At 48.1% G+C, this 26,903-nt stretch overlaps 1 protein-coding gene across 1 annotated transcript; it reads left to right on the top strand.

Moving 5' to 3' along the window:
* Window positions 1-134: 134 nt before the first annotated feature.
* On the top strand, window positions 135-24,031 carry LOC149350280 (toll-like receptor Tollo). The gene is made up of 6 exons (XM_089579282.1): window positions 135-4,078; window positions 10,455-11,322; window positions 11,822-12,390; window positions 13,039-13,177; window positions 22,800-23,124; window positions 23,721-24,031. Exons 1-6 carry the CDS (start codon window positions 3,344-3,346, stop codon window positions 24,007-24,009), a joined length of 2,925 nt encoding a protein of 974 aa, XP_089435408.1. The 5' UTR covers window positions 135-3,343; the 3' UTR covers window positions 24,010-24,031.
* The last annotated feature ends 2,872 nt before the right edge of the window (window positions 24,032-26,903 follow it).

Genomic DNA, 26,903 nt, shown 5'->3' with positions numbered 1-26,903 from the left:
CCGGCACCGACTGGCAACCGTGTGCTAACCGCCCCGTGCTATTAACGCCTACTGCTGACGCAGATTTTCAGATGCTACACGGCTGCATATCATTTAGCAGATACTGAAGTACTGGCAGAGCGCTTTTGTCGACCTAGTGGTGCCAAAAGGCACAAACACTCCACTGCAGCGTTCGTGCTGGCAGTCCATACATAAGTCAAACTAGGGAATGATTGCTACTAGCATCTACGTAAGCGTAACTTTACGGCGACAGTGGAAAGTTAAAGCAACTCTGGGGCGATTGCCCTGGAGAGACAATGGTCCCGTGTTCGAACCAAAGCGAACGTTCCTTGACGTAGATGGGAGAAAACTTCAAAGGCTGATCCTTGCGGCTGTACGGCTGTGCTCGCGTGAGCTTTAACGATGGCTATCTTATTGTTTCAAAAGCTTCGTCGGAAGGTAGAGTCACCTTTAGAAATTCATCTTAAAAATGGACTAACGATAATAACCATGCGTTCATCGATGTCGCGAAAAGCCGAACGAAAGGGCGAGCGCAGTTCGGACTGGCAGCAGTGAATCTGCGCAGCTATTAGCATGGTTGGACGATCAACGTGTGCTGGCCAAGTGTCGTGTTCATGAGAAAATACTTGAGCTCGTTTGAAGTGGTTCACTCCGTGGTAACAGTGTCGAACACAAATCAACTGCGAAGAATTGATCGCGGCTTCACGGGTGATCTGTGTTCGACACCAATGCCGCGGCCTGACTTCGCAGGCTGAAGTGCTTAGGCCTTCGTAACGCACACACAGACTTCATTTGTGAGCGGACTTTGACGTTCGCACTGTGGTGTCCCGAGGTGTTTCGGCCACTGCTAAAGTACAACGCTGGCTTCGGTTGCGATACTGAACGTCGTCCGTCCGCCGGGCCGAGCTGTCTCCGAGCTGGTGTATTCCGAATCTCGAGACTGTCTGGTATTTATTACTCGGAAGAAAGGTATGTGATTAATCAACGCGCATCATCGTCACATGACTGTATTTTCTTAAATATCTAATTTGAGGCAATGCGTAAGGAGTGAGGTTGCAAACAGTTAGAATACTGTCGACGACGTTTCTCTACATTCAGCCTCCATCTCTGTTCCTTTAACACACCTCCGGTTGTCTGTTCTGCGCATTGCACGTTCCGTCGGAGGCACAATTTCATATTTTTGCCGCCGTTGTTAAGAATGCCCTTTTAAGAGGTAAAAGATGTTTCAGCTTCAGAAGTCGTGCTCCAGGTGACCCCGGCAAGGCTCTGCAAACATCATTCATGTAATAATCTTGGAAGATTGGTAAGGCAGGACCAACCATAAATATATAATTTGTACACTGCGATCAAAATTAAGCTTTGCAGATTTCTTGAATTAGATGCTGGGAGGTACATGAATACCACCTCTGCACACCAGTTATTCGGCCAGGGGATCATTGTCACAGTCAGATACACAATCAACTAAAATCCATTATTAAACTTTTTAGTAACTGCAGTAAGCTGGGGTGCTTATATTGGAAACTCAGAGGCAATCGTACCGCTTTCCAATTCCACTTGGTAGAATGCTCCTAGCCCGAGTCTGTCCCGAGAGAATCGCTTCCAAATTTTCAGCTCGATCCGCGTAATTGCACATGCAAGGCGCTGCCGATTGGTATACAACTCCTCCCGGTGTGACGCGGTCTTTCGTCTGCCAACGGCGTAGAGCAACCAGTGAAATTGATAACTGTTTCCCTTTCACTTTCGGGTATCGAAATGGAAGAAACACCCGACGCAACAGCTGCGTCACTCTAGGGAGAAGTTTCGCGTCGACTGCCACCACTTTGCATGCGTAATAACACGAAATAAGTAAAAACTTTTGGGACGAATATCTAGGAACATGCGTGATCTAGGAGAATTCTACGAAGTGTAGTCTGGAAATGCGACCGTCTCTGCAAAGATTGAATTAGAGGTGCTTCCTGGCTTCAATAAAATTTCAGTTGTGAGTTAGCGCTTGTGTCTCGTCCTCGTTCCTTTCTTGTGGTATGCATGGTTTGGCGCTATTTTTTCCCTAATTGAAGTATGCACCAACTAGCCCAAAAAGAGGTGTTAATTCTGCAACGCTTGCAGATCTCCAAAGCTTGAATTTGAACACTGTATACGCAATATTATTTGAATTTTTATGCATATATTCCCATTAACTGTCGCTACTTTGGCGCCCCCTTTTGTTCACCTCATAACACCCAGGAAAGACTTTTCTCGTCTTTAACAAGAGTCATAAACACGACTTTACTCGCGCAAGTTCTTGTAGCAACAACGAAAGTACCAGCGCAATTCTAAAATTACCTGAATCAGTGAATATGGAGCTCACGGTTATTTTCTTCCTTTATTTCTTAAATTCCATTTTCATACATATGCAGGTTGTAACCAATACAGCGAAGGCAGAAACTGTGTTGGCAAAGGGACGTTGTTAGGCTTCAGTGTGCCTTGACACAGCTTACATTAAATAAGTCGCCTTCCCCGCCACACGGCGTCCCTTCATGCAAGCTAAACTTCACTGATCAGACGTATTCTCAAGAAGGCGACGTATGCAAACACACCGGATACAAGATTTCCTTTCTGTCCAGGGCTCCTCCTTCGAATGTGTAGAAGAGCGCGGAAACGACGGCTGCGATCACCTTCTGCCACGCTGCGTTCGCGAGTTACATATCTGCCCCTCCTACTACCTCGTACCTGTGGCTACGCGCGGCTCACTTATCTGCTGCGCTGACTTCCCGGCGACTCCTCGATCTGACCCAAGCCAGTGCGCCCGTTGCGCTCTGGAGCGTGTTCGAGAGCCTCCTAGTGCTACCGGTGTTATCAGTCGAAGGCCGCGTGACTGAATGACGCGCCGTCAGAAGGTGAGTAGTCGTGACGTCACTACAACATGCTCTGGCGGCGTTCCGCTAACAGTTTCGCTTCGTGCGCTTCGCGGGCGATTACGCCGGCGTCCGCAAGTGTGCGAACGCTGCAGGTGTGGTCTCGCGCCGTCCTTGCTGTGTAAAAAACGCTTGCCGCAGCTGAGAACTGTCCGGCGCGCCCACGGTTCAGCAGAGCAGCCGAAGATGACCTGGAAAGTACACGCTCATGCAGGTTGTGAAAAGTTACCCTCCGCATGTCATGTGCCTGTGTAAATATTCGATTGATAACGACAACAACCTAATCAAAATGCGAAGTAGACTTTCGCCCGTCAATCTCTCATATCTTCGTCGCCGGTGGCTTCGTATACCCCCGAGTCCTTCACGGTGAGCGCCGCGAGCGAACGGGCTGTGCAACACGTGCTGCGGGATCGGTGCATCGCATCCGACAGACGCTTGGAAAACACGAAATGTCCTTGTCGAAAACGAGGAGACTATTCCGGGTCGACTTGCTCGCCTGTGCGCTGCTGTTGGCCTGCGTCTTCTGCTGGTCCGAGGCGCGAAATTGGCGCGCGGTGAACGCCACCTGCCCGGAGAAGCTGGAGCACTGTCAATGCGTCGTCGTCAAACAGGGTGCCCGGACCTCCTGCAAGAGCATCGCCCGACCCCAGGAACTGGACGCTGACATGGCCCGGCTGGAGGGCATCATACACAGAAGACTCTCTTTTGACCATGTTCAAATCACCGAGCTCCCGGCACGGTGGTTCACCAACCATTCCGTGAGAGAGCTGTCCATCAAGAACTGCCCGCTACGTGAAGTCGACGAGGCAGCCATCAGCGGTATCGACAGGCTGTGGCGAGTAGTGATGGAGAATGTTCAGCTAGAGACTGTACCTCGCGGCCTGTCCGCGGCGAAGCGTCTGCGATGGCTCCAGATACGAAAGAGTGGCGTCAGATTCCTGCGAGGCGTGCTTTCTTGTCCCGAACTGACCGAGCTCGACCTCCGGAACAACGCAATTGAGGTGATAGATAAGGAGTACCTGTCGGGCGTGCCCAACTTGGAGCATTTGCTGCTGTCGGGCAACAGGATCCAGCACTTGTCACCCATTCTTTTCAAGGCTACAAGAAAGTTAAGGACAGTAGAATTTCGTACCAACAACATTACTACTGTCGGCCCCATGTTCGACGACCTGCGTTACTTAGAGGTAAGGTATATTGCTTGTGTGTCAACGGATGCTGTATTACAAAGAAAAAGGAGTACAGAGTGTGCCGACCTGTGCAAAGCACACCGACCTAAATACGCGATATCATGGTGAAACAAAAAAGAATTATTGAACTTCTTATCGAATAGATTATTTTTATTCGATAAGCCAGGGCACGAAAAAAAGAAACGACGGAACATATTTCATTCTAATACGTGCTGTATATTTAAAGTGGACTGCTTATTAAGATTGAGATGCGTGCGCTCACTGCTTGCTCAAAAAGTCCAAAAACACAAGCATCGCAAGAACGGTGCACGACTCGTCGACTTGAATCCATTTTTTGTTTGCTCAGTAAAACTTCATTGTCTGTTACCTAGTCAGAAAAGAACAGTAATTTTGCTGTATCAGAAGCTTCACAGTATATGTCCCAGCTACCTAAGGTAACAATTACCACACTTATCTGTTGGCGCGTGAATGAAAAACAACAGCTAAATTTTGCTGCAGTACAAGTTGATCGGACCTGTGCAAATAAAACAAGGCAGCAACCGACGAAGCCAAGATATCCTCAGGGGAATTTACTTGTGGGCTCCTTGGTTTCGATGACTCTTGGCTTGCTTCGTTTAATTACGTAAAGCCCCCCTCCGTCCCCTCATTACTCCCTTCCTATACGCTTGACCTCGCGGACCTGAAGAGTAAATTTCTTAGAAAAGTTTCACGGCTACTGGAGAAGCAGGCAGTAAACAAAGGTAGTCATCTGAGCGGAAACGAACCAAAACTGCGTAAACAGAGAACCACCAGTTAAAATGTTGGTGCGGAGACGCTTTGCACTGCACATTAAGGCATCAGGCGGCTGCCATCTGAGCGCAATACTTGTATCTCTAGTATACTGACCACTTGGTGCTCCCATTGAAAGCGCGTAGTCAGTTCGCGGTATACTCCCATTTATGCTCTTCGTCTTCGGTCAATGTAAATAAGTATGCGTTTTGCGACTCGGCGCTGTGGCTCATTGGCTTGAAGTTCGACTGCATGCCGAGCACAGGGTCGCGGGATCGAATCCCGGCCACAGTGGCCTGCTTAGATAGAAGCAAAATGTCTAGAGGCATCTTCGGGACGTTAGACCCCACATAAAAAATTTTCATTTCGCAGAAGGGTTTAAAGCGGCTCTTCGAGGTTCGAATATCAGCCACTCTTCTGATTCATCTGAGGTGTATATAAGGCTACTGCAAGAGCGTTCATACTGAACTGATCGTTATAATAGACACCTCCCGGGACCGTGATATGCGGAATTCATCTACCTCACAAGCAGGCATGCGTACTAGTTGCACCTACTACACCACAGCTACACGACGAAACTCAAATGTGCTATGCTATTATACACGAGTGCGAGCACTCGCATAAAGATAACAAGACGAATCTGAGATGCACACATTTGCGGTCGCCGAGAGCGCTGCCAAACTTCTAAGGAGCAGCGATTCAACCTTTGTCTCTCTGTACAATGCCTAAAAGTAGGGCTTCGGCAGTCGGTTCAAGGCACAAAAGTATTTTTCTTGGAAAAAATAGCGACTTTTTGCTGAAAGTTTTGTACTAAACGACCCGTCTAACAAAGCTATAATTCTGATAGAGAGCAGCGAACACATTATTTGAGCCCACTTTCTGTACCAAATTATTTAGCCCCAATAGGGCAGTGGTATTGTCTAGTTGCATGCACACAATATATGTAGAAATACGCAATTGATACAGCTCCCTCGCATTTATTAAAACACAATTCGAACAGACTACACCGCGGCTTTTTGCTCCATCCAGCGCCGGAAAATTCGCTCCGACTTCAGAAAACACGACGAAGCTCCACACAACCTGCCCTTGTTTTAGAGCCCACACGGTGGATCCCTGGCCATGCAGGGATCACAGGAAAGTAGCTATCTTATCAGAAGGCCGACGATTTTTACATCCGGGCCCCTGCTATCGCATTGTCAAGTATTCCAACGGGGTACGAGACGCTGACCTAGAAACACACAATTAGGAGACACTGCCAACAACTCAAAATTTCTACCAACGTTTTCCGCTCCTCGATCTGTCCACATCTTAGCGTTGCCCAAGCACGCATAAGTAGTTCGCAAGGTTCAAAAACCTTCATTACTCGACTATTCCTTTCACGACTATGTTCTGATCACCCGCGCGGTGGATTTGGCTGTCGGCTACTGATCCCATGGTCGCGGGTTGGTCCCGGCCGCGAGAGCCGTATTTCGATGGAGGCGAAATTCAAATCGCCCGCGTGTTGTGCGATGCCGGCGCACGTTAAAGAACTCCAAGTGGCCCGAATTCATACGGAATTCTGAGCGAAATGTAACTGGGTGTCACTGTTAGTAAGAACAAGTTCAGTAGAGTGGAGTGCTGGGCGAGCTGGTATACATGGTCTGTTCTGAAAGTAGTAGGACTCATTTTTTTAAACAAAATTTATTCAAGAGAATAGTACAAACGATTACAATTTTTCAAGGTAGAGCCCTTCCGCACCTACACGCTGCTGCCAATGAGTTTTACAGTTTTCGTACGCCTCCAGGAACGCCTGGACCGGAATGCTGTTTAGCTCCCTCGTCACGGCCTGTTGAACCACCTCTACCGATCCCTTGAGCGTCGATTTTATTCTCGGGAGTAGAAAAAAGTCTGGCGGGGCCAAGTCGAGACTGTAGGGGGGCTGAAGCAGCGTTGCCGCCTTGTGCTGGGCAAAAAATCGGGGTCCTCATTCACATAATGAAGAAGATCCTACCGGTTGGCCTTTTCCTCCTCTGACAACACTCCCGGCCCCAACTTCGCGCACATTTTCCTCATGGCTAAGTTTTCTGTCACGATCTCAAAAACTTGGGTGTGAGGAATGCTCAAGTCATCAGCAATCATTCTGATACTCATTCTACGATAATTGTTAAGTAAATGTTTCACTCGCTACTCATTTTCGTTGGTCTTGCTGGTCGAAGGGCGTCTGGAGCGGTCGTCTTCCTCCACTCTCTCCTTACCTTCTCTGAACAGCTTGTTCCACTCAAAAAACACCTGATCTACCCATGGAAGCGTCACCGTAGGCCTCCTTAATCATGTCGTGAGTCTCTATGCCCATTTTACCAAGATTTACTCAAAATTTGATCGCGTATCGCTGATCTAGTAAACGCTCGATGATTCTGCGTGACGAGACGTTTCGACAAGGGTTCACAGTACAAGCGACCTCCTCTCTTCAACGGCCGAGAGCCGACTGCCGATTTTCCCCAGCGTTCCCAATATCCCCCTTCAACGATCCTGCACGCGCAGACCACCTCTCGTCCGCCCGTTCGCCCAGGAAAAAACCAGTCCTACTTCTTTCAGAACAAACCCTGTATATTTGCAAGGATAAAATTCAGGGGGACACTTAATTCCACTATGTGTTTACAATGTGCGATAACATTAACAGCTCTTGATGCCTTCACAGGAAGTGATGTCATTTCCGGTCAGATGACGTCACTTCCCTCCAGCCAATGGGAACGCTCCGGTCTGGTGACATTACTTCCCTTCACTCAATGGGTGAATTTTATGACCGGCGACACATTTTGGCCCCATGGGACATCTAATGCTATCATACTGAAACCAGCGGAAAGGATGCAGGCACAGTAAGAAGCACGGTACGTCACTGGACAATCAACTGGAGCAACGAAACCAGACATGCGCACACATGCCAATTCGCATGAAAAAGACAAACGATTAAAAAAAACTAACAAACAGAAGAAATACTCCCACCACACCAAGTTATGAAAAGTGATATGGCTATTACTAACAGACAGCACCAAATCTCTAATTACAACCATGCGTCCAACCCTAATAGTTAAATAGTTAGCTTCAGTGGGACCCACTTATAACGGCCGCAGATATAACGAATACTTGCTTCTTACGAACCAGTGCGGTGCTACCGTCAAAACATGCATTAGAGCAATGGCAATTCACCTTATATACAACGAATAACTCTGACCGCACCACTCGGCTATAGGCGCCTGTCCGTTGTATCCTCGTCTCTTTTTTTTTGTGAATTTATTTTCGCCAAGGTGTTTTTTTTTTTTTTTTCAAGTTTCGACATGCTAAACCAATTAACCCGGCAAGGTATGTCTTACTGAGCGAACGAGGAGGCGCCGTAAACTCTCCCGACGAAGCTGAAGAGGTCGCGCTTCCACCAAGTGCGCCAATCAAAGAGTGTCTCTCAGCCTTCGTGACACCGCCCCGGAAAGAACATGTCGACACAAAAATCAATAAAGAGGCGACATTGAAACAGTAAGGAACCGCCGGCCCAGCGAGCGCCAATGGCCTATAATGTCAATCATTGCCGGCGTGTTCGCCGGCTGGGCAAAGCATCCCATGTGTAAGAAGCACAAGCTACTGCCCGTGGTCGTGGATGAACTAACAGCAGTGACTTGAGAAGTTTCAATGCCTTGCTGGCCATGCTGGTCACGTGTTATGTGCAGCCTGAACAGTCGGCCCCGTCTTTTGTGTTGCTACCACGTGCAGGCAGCGTCAGACAGCGGACAGTGCAGCTGACACATTCTGTGCCACAAGCGATGTGTTGTACTTCGTCGCTTCGTCGAGAGCTTCATATATCGTAGGAACGATAGATGAAGCTCTCGAAAGCACACGTGATCGGACACATGTAGATTTGTGGCAAGGTGTCGTTGATGTATAGCGGGCTAGATCTTTCCTCGGATGACTACGTTTCCGCTGGCGACAACATCGCAGAGCTGCGTGCGCTGACAAAGCCGTTGAACGCCAAGTCCGAGGAACCCCCTAAACCCCCCTAAACCCACTAAACGTGTTAACGCAAGGAATCTAATTAATATGACTAACCTGCCACTAGCTCCAGTGGACGTTTGAACCACGATTAGTGATACATGGCAGTAGGCATATTTGGCAAAAATGGCAATCATATATGGAAGCAAGGGCCACGAGAGCAGACCGCCCTGGACTGCTTGGAAAGAGCCGCTGTAGGGTCTGCTTTGCCCAAGTACACATGCATAACGCAGTCCTTTTTAAAAAATAAATTCCACTCTTGCCGGACCTAATATTTCTGGCTGTAATAGTGAGAGTCCGCTTACGATGAACATGAATATAAAGGACGAAACATGAATGTAACGAACATGACCGTCACGTGCGTTATAAATGGGCTCGACTGTACTCGAATGTAGTTAACCAGCTTGCTAGTTAAAGCGATTCAGCGGTATTCTAGTGTCCGTCAACACTGATATTACTGTGTTGCAAAAGCCATGCAGGTACCTGAAAAAGCCTTTTTTTTTATGTGTGGCGGGCTTCCTGAAACACCTGGTATATCTGTTTTGTTATTGTTTTTTTGACATGGTATGCCTCTGAAATTTCGCACTGGCAAATAATCACTAAGTGTGTGCGTTAATTTCTGGCCTTTGTAGAGAGCTGTTGCGATGTTCTCTTTTACACACTTACTCATTAGGGCATGACAAAAAGCATCCTTTAAAAAATTGGAAGCTTCTTGAAACATGTTTTTACACAGTATACGTAGTAGAGAGGTCCGTGGAAGTCACTATGTGTCCAACGTCTGCATTATAGCCTTGTCATTCCATTCTTCCCTGCCAGTTCATATTAACCCCCTCTACTAACCGCCGCGGTGGCTCAGTGGTCATGGCGATCGGCTGCTTACCCGAAAGACGCGGGTTCGATCCCGGCCACGGCGGTCGCATTTCGATGGAGGCGAAATACTAGAGGCCCGTGCACTGTGCGATGTCAGTGCACGTTAAAGAACCCCAGTGGTCGAAATTTGCAGAGATCTTCACTGCGGCGTCCCTCATGGCCTGAGTCGCTTTGGGGCATTAAACCGTCATAAACCATAAACCAAACTAACCCCTCTACTACCTGTACTTGTCTCAAAATGCTCACTCACCGCTCACCTCCCCCCTCCCCCCCTCCCCCCTTCCCGTTTTTTTGTGAACATCACAAGCCAAGATGTTGATGGGACTGCCTTTACTACTAGTATATCACGAAACTTAACGCGCGATTGCCAACCACATAGGTGGCCGATTTTTCCACGAAGTAGTGGTAAAATGAGGCCGGAAAGAAGGAATCCCTGATGGTGATGTTTCATTGCTAGTCAAACACCCTCAAGTGTTCAAAACATAATCCGCAGAGACCAAGGTACGACATTGGCTGCGTTGGATTGCTCAGTTGCTGTTATTCCTTTTTTTATTCATTCAGTAATCAAAATCTGCGAAGGGTACTGCACTGTGAAGCGAATATTTTTATTTGCTTTTCTGTATGATACAGTTTAATCAAAACGGCATGTTTCATTTCTGACTAACTCCGTTTTATTGCGGGCCTTAGATACTGACTCATTTATTTCCTTGATTTTCAGGTACTCGATCTAGGCCTCAATATGATCACGGACATTCACGAACTGCTCGCATCCAGGCTGCCGTACTTGAAGATCCTGAAGCTCGGAAATAACCGCATAAATGTTGTAACTGAGGTCGCTCTGTCCAATGTTATGATTAAAGAGCTCCTCCTCAACGACAACGAAATAACCCAAGTGAGGAACGGAGCGTTTGCAGCGCTAAGCGGCATGACTCGTCTCGACATTAGCGACAACAGCATAGCCCAAATGGAGGAGTCAGTGCTACCCACTGCCTCGAAATTGGAGTATCTCATATTATCGAGGACTGGGTTAATTAACGTCACACGGGCATTTAGTAAACAACGCCACATCAAAGACTTGGTTCTATCACTGAACAGGATCGAAGACATCACCGACACCTTTAAAGGTCTCGAAATGCTGAGATTTCTTTCTTTGAGGAGCAACCTCGTGACCCACGTCCCAGATGGAGCTTTCAGTGACAGCAGCGGCCTGCTTGAAATCAACCTGAGCGACAACAAGATTCGGTGGGTGGGGAGAAACGCTTTTAAGGAACTTATAACACTGAATAAATTGATTCTGAACGGCAATCAGTTCCTATCCCTTAATGGTAGTGTAGCAAACCTTCCCAAGCTGCATTACCTGGATGCCTCGTTTAACGCAATCCAGTCACTTGAAAGAGGGGAGTTCACAAGCAACGGCCGCTTGACCTTCATACAGCTTGGTGCGAACAACATCAGCAACGTGCGAGGAGCCTTTACGGGAGCCACCGACCTTGTGGGGCTCGTTCTTAGAGGAAATGCGCTGAAGCTTCTGCGCCGCAGCGATTTCCCCAAGCGCTTCAAGGGCAGACCGACCTTGACTCTTAACGGTAAGCACCCATTCCTCCATTCTGACTAGCCTTTTTGTCTTACGCAGTTATTATGATCTGTCCAGAAATGGGGGAGTTGCATGCTCCATGTGCAGACGTTAGAAAAAAAAAATGGCTGGCGGTTTAGCATTGCTAAGTACGAAATATTCCGCGAAAGCACAGTTTTTTGCCGGTGGACACACCCGCCCCGTATCTGAAAGCGCGACTGCGGTGTCCACTCACCCAGAGAGGTATGCGAGTCTTCAACTTTTTCAAAGTCGATGGCAATTTACCCAATGCATGCCGGCTGCCTATGCTCTAGTGCCGCGTTTCTGCAGCAATGTTGTCAACGCCAATGCGTATTGCTCTATAGTCTCTTTGGTAGACTGGCTAAGAGAGCCATTCAAGGCTATTCTCATCTTAATATATTCCGCCGGTCCCCTAAGTTCTTATTTCCAAAACTTTTGCCTCCCTTTCATGCTGATGGCACCGACGTGTTTCTCCTTGTTTTTCTTTCTAGACAACCCTCTAATGTGCGACTGTAGGCTGTCGTGGCTTGTGGGCCCCGGAAGCGAAGTTCAGATGAGGAACGACCCGAAATGCGAGGGCCCGCCCTGGTTGGCGGGAAGGTTGCTACGCAACCTCACGGAAGATGACTTGGTCAAGTGGGAGGACGACTGCGAGCCAACCTGTCGGTGCGGCTGTCGCGAGGACTTCCTAGGAGACCGAACCATCCTCGTCAACTGCTCGTCGTCCGCACTGAAGGGCGCGCCGAACGCCTTCCCGGAAGGCACGACCCAGCTTGAACTGCGTGGCAACCGCATCGAGGCGCTGGACGGCGCTCTCGTTAACGGTGCTCCACGCCTCAGAGTACTCTCGCTCAAAGAAAATCTCCTGTCGAGTGTGAACGTGACTACGATTTCAGAAGAGGTACAATCCCTCGATCTAAGTTACAATCGTTTGAAACGATTTCCGTACACCCTGGTGTCGCAGCGAAACCTGACAACGTTACGGCTGTCCGGCAACCCTTTCATATGCGACTGCGCCGACTACCGCTTCAGGCAGTGGATAGAGGCCCACAACAAAGTGGTAAGTGTTTCACGCGAAAATATCGTGGCGACAGTATGTTCAGGCCCATCTGTCCAAATTTTTGCCATTTTAACGTCATTTTTACGTTAACATTTTTAGTGGATTAGCACTAGAGCTTCCGTTCAGCCGCTTAGCCTTTGTCTGGGAGGTGTGCCCACCGGGTTATGGGCAACGTGCCCTACCTGCACCTGCCACCTAGGTCACGTGACCTTATGACGTAATCACAGACTGCACACCGGATCGTGAGCAAACTGCCCACCGTGGAAGGTGGCAGTTCAGTTAATGACTGGTCGCGAGAGGTTGCTCGGGGAGAGCAAGCTGGATCTCACGAGCCCCGCCGGTGGCCGCTTTTGCCATCGCAAGGCAGTGGCTCATCGTTTAACCACTGCACCTCTGCGCCAGGAGGACTGCCAACGATATATGAACGTTAAGTAGAGAATGACAAATTGGGTATATGAGCATTAACCCATTAACGTTATCGCGTCGTAGCCTTAAGGCGGAGCTTAAGTCCGATTTAGCCATACTTTGTTCAATTTAAGCCTGCTTGACCATGAAACCGAGCCCAAATCGTCCGCCATTTTCTGTTTCACCCGTCCACGTACATTTCACTAAACGTTGATTTCAACCTGAATTTTTTTGTTCCAACAGATTGTGGATGCTAAAGACATCGTATGCGCAGAACACACCAATCCGCTGGTCTCTCTGAAGGCGTTCCTGAGTCTTGGACAGAAGCAACTTTGTCCAGTGGCTGTACCTAGAGCAGTGGCGTACCTGCTGCCTGCCTTGGGTGAGTACCGCGCGGGGTTAGTTTTTGGACACTCGTCTATTGCACACAGTGACTGCCCAAACCAACACAGTATGTGCACGAAGGTAAGCCGAAAGGCATGCGTTGTTGAGACGACTTCCCAGTATACAATCCCAGCGCTTCGTAAAGCAAAATCGCGCAGCAGCCTCAGTCGGTTTGTGTTCAATGCCGTGGCTATACAATATTCATGCTCATGAATTCACATGCGTACGCGCCCTCGCATTCACGCGAACGATTGCATTTTCGGTCTTATCATATTCTGTACGGAATCTATTTGAAAACAACTCAAACGCGTCCCAGCTACGCGGGTGCCTTTGTGTCTGAACCTTTTGATAAGCGGGCATTGAGCGCTGTATAGGTCGAAGGTAACAACGATAACTCGGAAAGTCAGAGGCATGCTAATGCAGCATCACTAGTTTTTTAATCATGTACGCTTGGCAGTGCGCAGTTGAAGACACTTCTGCAGCCGACAGCTTGTAATAGTGTCAGTAGTACCTGTAGGCAGTTTTTCGAGCACGGGCTGCAAAAGCTGTCCATGCGTCTCACCCGAGTCCTGTATGCCTCAAAAGCGCAGCACCCAACAGCACGGTGTACCAATGTGTGCGTCGGGTGGTCTATTGAAAGCCGCTTGAAATCATTACCTTCCGTTACGTGTGTTAGAGGCATTCATTAGTAATAATGGCGAAGGCCTTGATTTCACGGTTGAGTTTTCGAGAGACAACCACGTATACGATTGCTGCAATTACAGCGGTCGCATTTAGGTAGGCTATACCAACCCAGATCGAGTGCCCCGTATGGAAGTACTCTTCCAGCCATTCAAAGCTTATAAAAAATCTATATTGCTCTTTCTTGCTTTTCAGCGTCTTTGAACGGATCATGCGTGCACTAGTCTTGAGATAGCTTCTACAGACAGAAGATAAGACTCACAACAGCTGGATTTTCTATCCCTGAGCTGTCAACCATAGGTGAACACACTGAAAATCTTGAAAAGCACAGGTACAGGTGCCCAAAAAAGTTTCCCCAACACACAAAGATTAGAACGAAACTTGATTGCTGGGCAGTCTAAGCATACAGCTATGAAATGGAAGGTGTGCTTTGCACTAGCCTGCGCGACCGCCACAATGCACCCCTCCATGTCTGGCTGCGCCTCTAGGCAGCGAGGGAATTCGGGGTTTTCGCGATTTCGGTCTTCTGAAAACTTTTCTGGGCACCTGTACGCGACATCAGAAGAACAAGTAACGTAACGCCTCTGCTGTCCCTTACCTGCACACGGTGGCATGGGTGCTAAAGAATGTTGGCGCAAGGTACTTGCTGAGTGTGCAGTTTTTAGCCCCTAAAATACTTGTTCGCTTCTATGCTATTGTTCAAAAACGAACCACAAAACATGTAACAGCAACACACATGGTGTTAAGCGCCGCTCTCGCTTACCTCTCGCACCTTACAGGCATGGTGCTAAGATACCGCTGGCTGTGGTGAGGCGTATACCGGGCGTATGGGGCGATGCTTGAGCAAGACCCAGGCAACATAAGCTACCTCTTCGATGCACGCATCCTTCACATTTGCCGGCACATGGCGACTATAGAGCAGTTGTTTTCCGAGATTTGACGACGTGTGTTCTTTCCAAGTACAGACAGCTACAGACGCATGAAATCGCCGAAGCATGTACTACCTCTTGAAACATAAGGATGAGCGCGTAACCCAAGCGTCCATTATGCTGCTGTACGAAGCAAAATCCGCCTTCACTGATAACTTCCTGCGACAGTTAACGTGTCCATCTGTGCAGATTGTGCCTAGTTCTCTTGTATCTTCATTTTCCTTCTAGTAAATGAGTGTTTTTCCTGTAATGAAAGTTTGGTTGCAGGTGTCAGCGCTGGCCTGCGTTCCTCTTACCTGTCCTTCGCCTCCAGTGCACTGGTTTCTATACCGTCATGAATTGAAACCATCTAACCCTATAGTCGGATGCAAGTAAAAAATAAAAGCTGTTTTTCCCCATTAAAGGACCCCCTCCCAGCCAATGGCGTGGCCGATTCTCATGAACCTGCTAGTGTGAGTTGCGTGACAATGCAGGGAGTGGCCTTACAATGCAGGAGGTGGACTATCCCCGACCATGGAGGGAGGGGACTATCCCATTCCATCTGCTGCTCCCTGAATTATCATGCCAGCAGGTTCATGAGAATCGGCCGACACCATTGGCTGAAAAGGGGTCCTTTGATCGGAAAAAGCCGTTTTTTTCGTGACTTGTATCCGACTATAACTATTTTATTACTATGTATGAAGAAGGAGGCCAATGACGAGTGCGGAATTCCTACCGGTAACGCTTATCGTCTTTCACAAATGGTGTTAGAAAATAAGGACCACCAAAGGGCTAGTTTCCCGAAGAGGACTGCAAGTTCGAATTGTTAAATCAAGGTTGTCTCGAAACAAGGTTGAATAGAATGGTGTCTGAATAGAAGGAATCGAATGTTATCGGAGGTATGACAGCAGATGTGTAAGGAATATCCAAGGCGGTCCAAAGGCAGTCGGGGTTAAATTGTGCACATATCAAAGGCACTCAAATCGAGTGCTTCCGCCAGGCACACCAAGTTTCTAAAGGTTGCCCATCACTAGCCCTTCCTAACGCCCACGCTCGTGTAAAGAAATCACAGCACCTTTTTTATCTTCCCATAGTAACTAGCTGCGTCCTGAAGTGATTTGGTGGTAATCATGTCACTCAATCCCACTGAACTAAACAGTTTCATTGAAGCAAATTTCGTCGCAATAATGGAACTGCAGCTTTAGGCATTTTACTGGAACACAAGTGACTGCCACATCAGGAAAAAATAAATAGTATGGTTCAGTCGAAGTACACTCGATAACATCCTTATCAGTTCAGACTGTGACAAACGTGTGAACCACACCGGAAGACTCTCCGTCGGTTTGACCTGTGAGGGTGATATGCCAGTGACACGCACGTGCCGTGTCTTATCGAGGCACAGCTGATAGCGGCATATATATGGGCTCCTGGGCGAAAAGTAAAGCAAACAAAAAAGAGATGAACAAACGCCACTGTTCGGCACATGCGTCCAACAAAGAGGGGCTTTGCAAGCGAACTTTGCTCTCTTGTGCGCATCATTACAGAAACTATGAAAGAAGCCAACAGCCACAGAAACCAAGGGGCACAGGGGATTTTTTTTAAATTAATTTATTTATTTTGTGGTGTTGATCAATTTAGAATATTACTGAATATGTTATCGCTTAAAGGTAATTGATTAGAAAAGCAGAAGAAAAAACAACCACTGCCGCCGGTGGGATCCGAACCCACGACCTCCGGAGGTCGTGGGTTCGGATTTGGAGGTCGTGGGTTCGGATCCCACCGGCGGCAGTGGTTGTTTTTTCTTCTGCTTTTCTAATCAATTACCTTTAAGCGATAACATATTCAGTAATATTCTAAATTGATCAACACCACAAAATAAATAAATTAATTTTAAAAAAATCCCCTGTGCCCCTTGGTTTCTGTGGCTGTTGGCTTCTTTCATATTTATAACGAGCCCCTCACACCCCTTCCCTTGTTTGCTTAATTACAGAAACTAGTTATTTGACTGCTGATATATCCAAGTACATGACCGGTGGGGTAAATTTAAATAACTACTAGCGTTTGATAAAGAATGATGAAGATTCTGCTACATACAAAACTGGGGGGGACAGTTAAGCTCCGCCTTAACGCGATAGCGCACTGGGGTAATTCCCATATATATGCACAAGGTCATTCTCTAATTTACTATAATAGATCCCTGTGAGTCCTCATACCACTCCTGGCGCAGTGGTGCAGCGGTTAAGCGATGCGCCACTGCCCTGCGATGGCAGGTGCTGCCGCCGGTGGGGCTTGTGCGACCCAGGTTGCTTTTCCCGAGCGACCAATCATTAATTCAACTGCCATCTGCCATGGTGGGCAGTTTGCTCACTATCCGGTGGACAGGTTGTGATGACGCCGCAGGGTCACGTGACCTAGGTGACCCACCTGCCTCCTAGGGTGTTCTCTGGGGATCACCTACCATAGCCATGCCCGTGATTTCTCGCTCACAACGCAGACTCCGAAAACGCCGACACCGAATTTTCTAGTGAACACGGCCTTTAACGCTGTCCGGTTAATACTCCCCAGACTGTATTATTTACCGTGGTGAATCGCGGTTTTTACTATTTATTTATACTAGGACCCCTTGATAGAGTCCATCTGGCCAATGCATTCTGTTTCGGACAAAGCATTGCCACTTTTCTTTGCTCAAATGAATTGCATCGCCAAGTACGTTGTCTGTCTCGATCGATGACCATAATATATTAGCACGTATTCGCTCTCCAGCCTCATTCCCTCATTCTGAGACGTGCTGTGATCTTCTGCTCATCATCGTCAGTGTGACTACGCCCACTGCACGGCAAAGACCTCTCCTATATACCTCCGATTAATCCTGTCATGTGCCAGACTTTGTCATGGCCACCCTATACCCTCGCAAACTTCTTAATCTCATCCGCCCACCTAACTTTCTGCTGCCCCCTGCTATGTTTGCCTTCTCCTGGAATCCGCTCCATTACCCTTAAAGGCCAGCTGTTATCTTGTCTTCGCATTAATGCGCTGCGCAAGGTCATTTCTTTCTTGATTTTCAGTAGGATGTCATTAACCTGCGTTTGTTCCCTGACCCACTATGCCCTCTTCATGTCTCTTAACGTTTCACCTATCATTTTCTTTTCCATAGCTCACTGCGTTGTTCTTAAGCTAAGTTGAACCCTTTTTGTCAGCCTCCACGTTTGTGCCTCAAGGTGAGTACCGGTAGGATACAGCTGTTATGTACTTTTCTCTTGAGAGATATTGATAAACTGCCATTCATGATCTGAGAGAACCTGCCATATGCGCTCCACGCCATGCTTATTCTTCTAGCCATTTCGCTTTCGTGATTCGGATCTGCGGTCACTACCTGCCCTAAGCAGACGTATTCCCTTACCATTTCCAGCATCCCGCTACAAATTGTAAACTGCTGTTCCCTTCCGAGAGTGTTGTACATTACTTTAGTTTTCTGCATATTAATTTTTAGACACACCGTTCTGCTCTACGTGTCTAGATCATTGATCATGCTTTGCAGTTCACGTCCTGAGTGACTTAGCAAGGCAATGTCATCAGCGTATCGCAGATTAGTAGGGTATTCTCCATTAATTCTTACCCCAACTGTTCCCAATCCAAGCCTCTGATTACCTCCTGTAAACAGGCGGTGAATAGTGTCTCCCCAGGCTCTCTGACACCCTTCCTTACTGGAATTTTATTGCTGGCTTTATGGAGGAATGTGGTCGCTGTGCAGTCGTTGTAGATACCTTCCAGTAATTTTACATAAGGCTCTTCCACAACCTGATTCCGCCATGCCAGCATGAGTGCTGATATTTCGACTGAGTCAAACGCTTTCTCGTAATCTACGAAGGCTATATGTGCGGGTTGGTTATATTCCGCACATCTCCATATCACCTGATTGATAGTGTGAATATCGTCTACTGTCGAGTACCCTTGACGAAAGCCTGCCTGATCATTTGGTGGACTGAAGCATAAGGTTGTCCTGACTATATTTGCGATTAGCTTAGTAAATACCTATAGGTCACGGAAAGTAAGCTGCTCGGCCTGTAATTTTTCAAGTCACTGACGTCTCCTTTCTTATAGATTAAGATGATGTTAGCGCTCTTCCAAGCTTCTGGCACGCTGAAGGTCGTAAGGCATTGCGTGTTATAGGGTGGCTAGATTTACTAGCACAATCTCTCCCTCGTCCTTTAACAGATCAGCTGCTTTACCCCTGTGCACTGCTCCCAAGGATTTATTTAGTTCCTTTTTCGTTATTGGCGGGATGTCCCATTGCCCACTAAAATACACATTCTGCTGATATTTTCAACAAAACGATTTCCGCGCATATAACTAGCACGGTAAGCAAGGCGGCAACAGGGGATATAGTTTACCTTGCTACCATTCAGGAACAACACAGTGGTTAACGCGAGACAAAGGAAGACCACGAAGACAAGCGCGCACCACAAACTTTCCCGTTTTGACCAAGAGTAGTAGTGCCAAAACTCTAGTCTTGAAGAGCGGCTAGTTAGCTGTACTGCTCTACTTCGGAAAGTTTGTGGAGCGCGCTTGTCGGCGCGGTCTTCGTCTGTGTCCCGTTAACCGTCGTGTTGTTTCCCCGCGGTAGCGCCTTAAACCATGAACTATGAAGTTGCTGAAAAGCGTCGGGGTAGTCTGCACGAATGTCCAAGTATTACGCGAAAGATAGAAGCTAGGTATGTAAAAACAAATTGCACGCTGCAGACGAAAAATAATTTAGTTATTTTATGAATTCATAGGGTGCTTTAGGCAGCTTACGAATCACACATAGTATTCGGCGTGTCTCATCTCCTAGAGTGCACTCTAAACAGAAAGCAGTAAAAGAGTCAGCTGTCCTCTAGCGTATTCTTTTGTATAAACGACAGTGCGCTAGAGGACAGCTTACTCCCCTTTTACTTTCATATAGACCTGTTTGTGTTTAGAGTGTAGATGGAAGCACTAAATGCCCGAGCCGCCGTTGGCTCAGTGGTTATGGTGCTCGGCTGCTGACCTGAAAGACGCGGGTTCGATTCCGGCCGCTGCGGTTGCACTTCGATGGAGGCGAAATGCTAGAGGCTCGTGTACTGTGCGATGTCAGGGCACACTAAAGAAGCCATGGTGGTCGAAATCATCCGGAGCCTCCTACTGCTGTGTCCCTCATAGCCTGAGCTACTTTGGAACGTTAAACGCCGTAACCTGTAAACCGTTAAATGCCCAGTGGCATATTGCTTATAAACATTGACCTGCACGCACGCTGTTAACCTCTCTGTCTTTCCATTCGTCTGTATTTCTGCCCGCTCTCTTTTTGTATTGAACGACATGCGTCATTTCTGTGGTGCAAAATACACGCAACTGTCACGCACACATTTTTCATGCACACAGCTGCTTTTTGTCATACACACAGCTTTCGTCATTTTCGTCATGACTAAAGCCAGCTTTGTTGCGTGCTTCTCAATGCAGTAGCCGAACGGAGTCCTGTAGTTCAAGCTGACAGGCATCGCTGACATCTATCTGTTCTTGATTGGCTTTCTTTGCTCATTTATTTGAGAAAAATTTAGGGCCAATTAATAGGATTGCTGCGGCGGAAATACGATAGCATTCTTCTTTCACTCGCCAATCCATTCCAGTTCTGATTCTCTTCCAATTTTAAGTCCATTGTATTTCACTCCCAAATCTACTCCACTTTTGATTCTATCCCAATTCCGACTACGTAACTACGCAAAATGTGTTGCCTTATTAAATCGTGGCGAGTCCTCGTACCACCACCGGTGCGTTGGCGCAGCGGTTAGGCGATGCGCCACTGCACTCGGAGGTGGCTGTTTCAAACACAGCCACCAATGCGGCTTGTGAGACCCAGGTTGCGAGCAATGCGAGAAGGAATAGCTACCGCAAACCACATTTTTGCGCACATAGTTGTTCGGGTGGCTGTATATTCTGCACGTAGGCCTGCTGCTGTCCGAATCACTGTCTTCTTAGTCATTTTCATTTTTGCTTAGTCATTCTTCGCCTGGCGCCTCCCTCCTCTCCCCTACAAGTGGAGAGGAGAGGGGGATGGTTGACAGGTGGCAGGTGAAGAGAGCCAAATTTCATTAAACACACATTACATTACATACTTCGTGAAAAGTAAACAGCCCACAGGGCTTCCTTATCAGCCGTGTATAATATCCGTTGAAATAACAACTGTCTTAGCGGTGACGGAGAGGTCTTCTCACTTTCAAGAGATTCGAAACGCTGGCGATGCATATACCGATCGAGTCATACTGCATTGCCCACATGTAACCACTTTGGACTCTACTTGTCACAAAGGCTGTACCGTATGGTGCATCGACTTCCCGAATACCGCATTTAGAGTATTGACGCCGCAATCGCTAGTGTCCGCATTCTTGTTCATGGCGACGTACTCGTACTTCTCGTGAACGCAGTCATTTTGGTCGACACATCTTTCCAGAGGCTCATGTCGCACTGAGAGAGGCGTGGCACGAATGTTTTAAAATACAACCTAGCAGTGATATAACGTCCTCGTTTAAAAGTAAAAGCTGCAAAAAAATAACGGTTTAAAACACACTGCAAGGACGCTGTAAAAAAGAATAGACGATCAATGCGATCGATGCCGTAGGGTATGTGTCAGCATTAGTGTTCGCCCCGGACGGAGCAGCCGCTGCCGCTGACGGATTCAGGCCGTGAGAGCGGGCGGTGTGATCAAGTCCATCACCGTGTGACACGCCGTGCTTAAGTCTCTGAAACTTCTTTAAGTAATGCCAACATTTGAAGAATGCAGCACCGCAGTCACCCCTCCATCTTTTATTCTCCCCTACACTGGTCGCAGCCGTCCTGCGCCTCCCCAGGCATGCGTTGGACGCCATTCTTGATGCATTAATATGCGTTTCTGCTTCAAGGGTCTTTAGTCGTACTCCACTCTCCTGATCCAATCCAAAAATAACAGTCCGATGCGCCGTACCCTCTCTACTCTCCCCCACCCGTCGCCTCCCCCTCTCTTCGTCTTCCTCTCCTCTTCTCCCTTGAAAGCGGAGATGCGATTCCCCCTATCCACTTTTCCACCCGCTACCCGTCGCCTATCACCCTCTCCTTGGAGAGAGGGAGGGAAATCTCCCCCCTCTCTCTCTCTCTCTCTCTCTCTCTCTCCACTTTTCCAGCTGCCAAATAGACGGACGGATGGACAAATTTTTCTAGCATGGGGCTTATAATGCTAACTTACTAAAAAATTGCGATTGCGTGGCATGTTCTCTTGCGGTGGCGCCGAAGCTCTTCGTCGACTTCGTCGTCTTCAGGTACCTAATGTGTGACGTCATTTTTTGTCCCCCAACATCGCGGCTCGGGACCTCCTCACACACAGCTAACGATGTAAAAAGTGAACATCGCATAGAGTTTCGCCCCACACGTTTCATCCAACGTGCCCGCCATTACGATAATGGCGGCAAGCACCTGTGGCCTTCATGTAGCCACATACGAGTTTTTTGTGGCTAGTCTTGATTAACGTCTGTAAAGAAAGTACATGTTTGAAAATCGAATTGCAATTTGTTCTGAAACTGAGAAGTGTAAAGTGTTATTTCCTCGTAGTGCAGTACAGGTATCTTTGATTGACATTTGGGTTTGTTTTTCTGTACCCGCCATGCAGCCTTTCAGCCGAGCACCTCGAGGGAACTTCAGTATCAAAGCTGCTTCGAGATCGCGTGACAGTGAACCAGACTTCCAGTGTATTCTCGCAAGCGCGATTTTTGTGAGGATCTATGGAACTGGATTACTGCTTGTCTTTTCTATGTTTTATTGCTCAAATCGCCTGCGGTGCGTACTAACCTTAGCTTGAGAACTGAACTCTTATTCTGGCTGACGAGGTTTCTTCATGAAGCATTTTCACACCCGTACGCCCAACCCGCACCTATACAGTACACGCACGAGTCGAATCGAACCACGTGGAATACAGATTGACTGCATGCAAAGCGCTAGCTCATTGTTGTGGTACTTGTGACCAGTAATTCTCCCGTTCTTGTCTCGCAGGGGCGCTGGCGATGGGCCTGATGCTGTCGGCGGCCTACCTGCGGTACCGGCGCGAGCTAAAGGTGTGGCTGTACGCGCGGGGCCTGTGCCCTTCGCTGCAGTGCGTCAAGGAGGACGAGCTGGACGAAGACAAGCTGTTCGACGTGTTCCTCTCGTTCAGCAGCCGCGACGGCGACTGGGTGCACGCGCAGCTGCTGCCGGGCATCGAGTCGCTCGGCTTCTCGGTGTGCACCTACGAGCGCAACTTCAAGGGCGGCTTTCTGCTGCAAGACATCATCCGCGAAGCCGTCGCCTGCTCCAGGCGCACGCTGCTCCTGCTCACGAGGTGGGCCTCTGTGCCGAGTGCGCCAGACGTGCTCGTTTGGCTGACTCGGTGCAGTTGCAATAGGTGCCGTCACTTCTAAAAAGTGCATGAAGTACGTAGCGTCCAGTGGGGCACCTAATGTCAGAAAGGCAATACAGCAGTGCCACCGTTGCCGATCGCAACAGTTCTCAGCGCAAGTGTTTGAAATGCAGCTGCATTTACTAACAAAAAACGAAGTGCCTTAGCTTCACCACAATTTTCTGATTGATGTCGAATAGTATCGATATCAATCAGCGGTGGCACTGCCCTCTTCCCACAGTCCTCGTGACTCGATACTTATTCACTACTTCACTTCCATCCTCGCTGAGTTGATTTTTGTTTTTGTTTATTTATTTATTTATTTATTTATTTATTAATACTGCAATCCCAGGAAGGGATTTTCGCAGGGTGAGCATACAGAAAATAGGTAAGTACAAATATTAAGAAAAAAAAGTACAAAGGCCACAAATTAATAATAAGCAACAAAAACACAACAGCAAAATTGGTGCTTCTAATTGGTGCTTTCTTTACACAAATGCGTGAGATGGCGCGCAATCTCCACCTCTGCTCCGGTGCAGGAACTTCGTGGAGAGCGAATGGTGCCGCTGGGAGTTCCGGGTGGCGTACCAACGCGCTCTGGAGGACCACGTCAACCGCCTGGTGGTCGTGCTTGTAGACGAGGTGGCTGCCGACTCAATGGACGATGATCTCCGCGTTTACGTGCGAGCTGCAAATTACATTCGCTGGGGCGAGCACAACTTCTGGGACAAGCTCTTGTACTCGCTGCCCAAGAAGGACGCCAAGAGAAAGCTCATTACAGAACGGACGGAACAGTATCCCATGACACACATCAATCAAGCTGGATAGTAATAAAATGGCAGTTCACTGACACGTATGCCTTATTACGTTACTGAAGCCCATCGTACGGGAACGATATAACTCTCCGATTTTGCGGGCTATAAATGCCGAGCCACAGAGGTGCGTTTCGCAGGAAATTCCAGTACGCCAATGCATTGGCACGCATGGTTGAACACGAAAAGTTCACATGAATGTGGGTCTCAGCTTCGGGCTCTGCGCGCGTCCAAAGTAAGAACCGCCAGGACTTGACCTCAAAAGCGACGATGCGGGCTAGTTGGTGATCCATGACGAAGAATTTCAGCTCAGCACACAAAAAAAAAAAACAACACACAGAGACATATTGACCCATGAGCGCTGACTTCTACCTGTCATTGATTCGAAATAACTAAGACTTATCGCTATTTCGAATCAGTAGTAGTTTGAAGTTGGCGCTTCTGTTTCAACCTAGTTATCTCTGCGTGTAGTATTTTCTGTGCTGCTCTGCAAATTCTTCGTCCTCGAATATGGATCGTACTGGTGACAAACATGCTGTATTCCAAGGTCGAAAAAATCAATGCTCTCGCATATTTAGCAACCCAGGCCTGCATTTATTGGCGCCGGGTAGGAATGACACTCCATCCCATTTTGTGCCCCTCTACAAATTAAGTTGACAACGATGTCACGTCGTTTGCTGCTTCGTAACAAACTGTTGCAAGAGTACAGCGCACTTCCAGCCGATATCGATTAAGACAAGAGTCCGCTGTCGCGCGTGTCCTGGTCCCAGTCCGCTGAGGGGAGTCTCGGGGCTGTGTGAAAGACCTTGAGTCTGTATAGGGGTTCTGGTGTGGTCCACCCATTGAAGCTTTGAGGTCGCAGTGCCGACAGCGGATGTGCACAGGTGTCATTCTCTCTGCAATGCAAATGGGACTCGCAGCGAACGTGGTCGGCACTGCATTCTCTGAGCAGCAGCTGCAAGAGAGCGTACATGCGAGCTGACCGACGAATACAAGACGCATCCGGAAAAAGCACCGTTGCGCAATTCGCTCGTTGTGGATTTCAGGGCGCAGTCGCTTTATCAACTTTTTTTTTTCATGAAAAAACACTGCACGTTGTTGATCAATTCTCTCTCGGCCTACCATATGCTAGCCGTTCCGCTTGCCTCAGTTGATAGAGTGACTGTTCCGGTGAGGCGGTGGTCCGGGTTCGAGCCCCAGACCAGGACGAATTTTTCTTGACTGCGACAAGTTTCTGTGAAAGCTGTATAGCTTGCCTTTGGAGCCGTATAGCTGCGCTTGGGTGGATGCTAATGAGTACTCATTCCCTTATTACTCTTTTCACGCCGTATTTTCAGGTCTGTTCAACGCGAAAATGCGAAGTGGTTGTTTGTGCAGCATTCAGTTCGACACGTTCCGGGTTCAGTAGTCCACACAAGGGAGCAGCAGAGATAGGGGTGTGCATTGTTAGGATAAAAAATCCATCGGCACGGTTTATCAGAAAAGAATTTGGTATATCAGTTTCAACTTTCGGCACGAAGATAAAAAATGAACGTCCGCATTAACGCGGCGTTCAGTAAGCTCTTATCTAATTACGGAGTATCCTAACAAGTAATTCGTAGCAGTCGTAGAGCAGTGCCTCTGTAAAAGCCTCGTGAAACCATCAGACAAGCAGAACCCAATAATCAGGCGTCGCGCGATTTCCGCGAATACGCCGGTACAGTGATATTTCGGCACGACGCATTAAGATGCAAGGATCAATCCATGGCTCTCCACATCTCCATCATGTCTTAGACTGTTCGCATTCCTCTGGCGCTTGGAAGGCTTCGCGGTTAAGCGAGCTGCAACTCTAGAAGTGCTATAGAGGGAATGGTAGACGTCGGAATAAGGAGTCGATGAAGTGCAAGACTGCAACAAAAGCTCTGAAATTAAACGCTTTTTCAATTGCAAATAATAATAATGATGATAATAACGATAGTAAATCTTCCTTCTCCTCTTCGCCAACAACCCGCCGCCGTGGCTCAGTGGCTTTGGCGTTCGGCTTATGGCGGCTTCGATTCGATGGTCGCAGGTTCGACGGAGGCGAACTACTGAAACGCCAGTATTCTGTGCGATATCAGTGCACGTTAAAGAATTCAGGGTTGTCTATAAATCAATCCGGCGCACATTGCTACGGCGTCCCTCGTAGCCCACGTGTCGCTTTGGGAGGTTGTACCCAAAAATTTACAATTTCCATGCGCCCACAAACCAGGCATATTATTGGCAACTCGGCCGAGCAAATTCATCACATGACGTCGCTAAGGATAAACCTGCGAATAACCATTTCTTACTTGGCTGGCATCTCGCAGCATATTGCAGCGAAGCATTCGGCGTCTGCGCTCAAATGCTAACGTTAGTCTTATGTTGCAGATACACAATTTCGACACGTACCACGCCTACATACGTCTTTCCTGTTCCCTTCCGTTCACGTACTGTTAACTGATCTCACCTCGGCTTTTTCCTACGTCGTTTCAACCAGGGCCACTGAAATAATCTGCCCGCTTTCCACTGAGTTCCTCTTAATTTTCATTCTGGTGCACTTAGTTTATAGTTGACCTTTTCTTTTTACCGTTGCCATGGTTCGTTTTCTCCAGCTTTTAGCATAAATGCGTGCGCGGTGGACGCACTCCACAGTCCCCCCGTTACGACCAGAGGGTCTGAAGCTACCCCAAACAGGGACCTGGAACATTTTTTCGGGGGGGTTAAATATTTTAGTGCGCTAGCACCAGGGTTTCCACTCCGCCGAAAAGGCGTTGTCTGTTTTTCTGTCTGTTTCCTGCGCGACCTGGAAGAGCTGGGTGCCAACCGCCTGAGCGGCAGGTGGGCCACCTGGGTCACGTGACCTTGTGACGTCATCACAACCTTCTCACCGGATTGTGAGCAAACTTCCCA

Source organism: Amblyomma mixtum, chromosome 3 (assembly GCF_055824585.1).
Source record: "Amblyomma mixtum isolate Tamu chromosome 3, ASM5582458v1, whole genome shotgun sequence".
Classification (NCBI taxonomy): domain Eukaryota; kingdom Metazoa; phylum Arthropoda; class Arachnida; order Ixodida; family Ixodidae; genus Amblyomma; species Amblyomma mixtum.
Note: the sequence above shows the minus strand (reverse complement) of the source record. Positions and strands in the feature narration are given on the sequence as shown.

Coding starts and splice junctions, on each gene's coding strand:
- LOC149350280 (XM_089579282.1), top strand. CDS start 3,344: ATGTCCTTGTCGAAAACGAGGAGACTATTCCGGGTCGACTTGCTCGCC. Junction 11,323..11,821: donor ACCGACCTTGACTCTTAACG/GTAAGCACCCAT, acceptor TTTTCTTTCTAG/ACAACCCTCTAATGTGCGAC. Junction 23,125..23,720: donor ACGCTGCTCCTGCTCACGAG/GTGGGCCTCTGT, acceptor GCTCCGGTGCAG/GAACTTCGTGGAGAGCGAAT.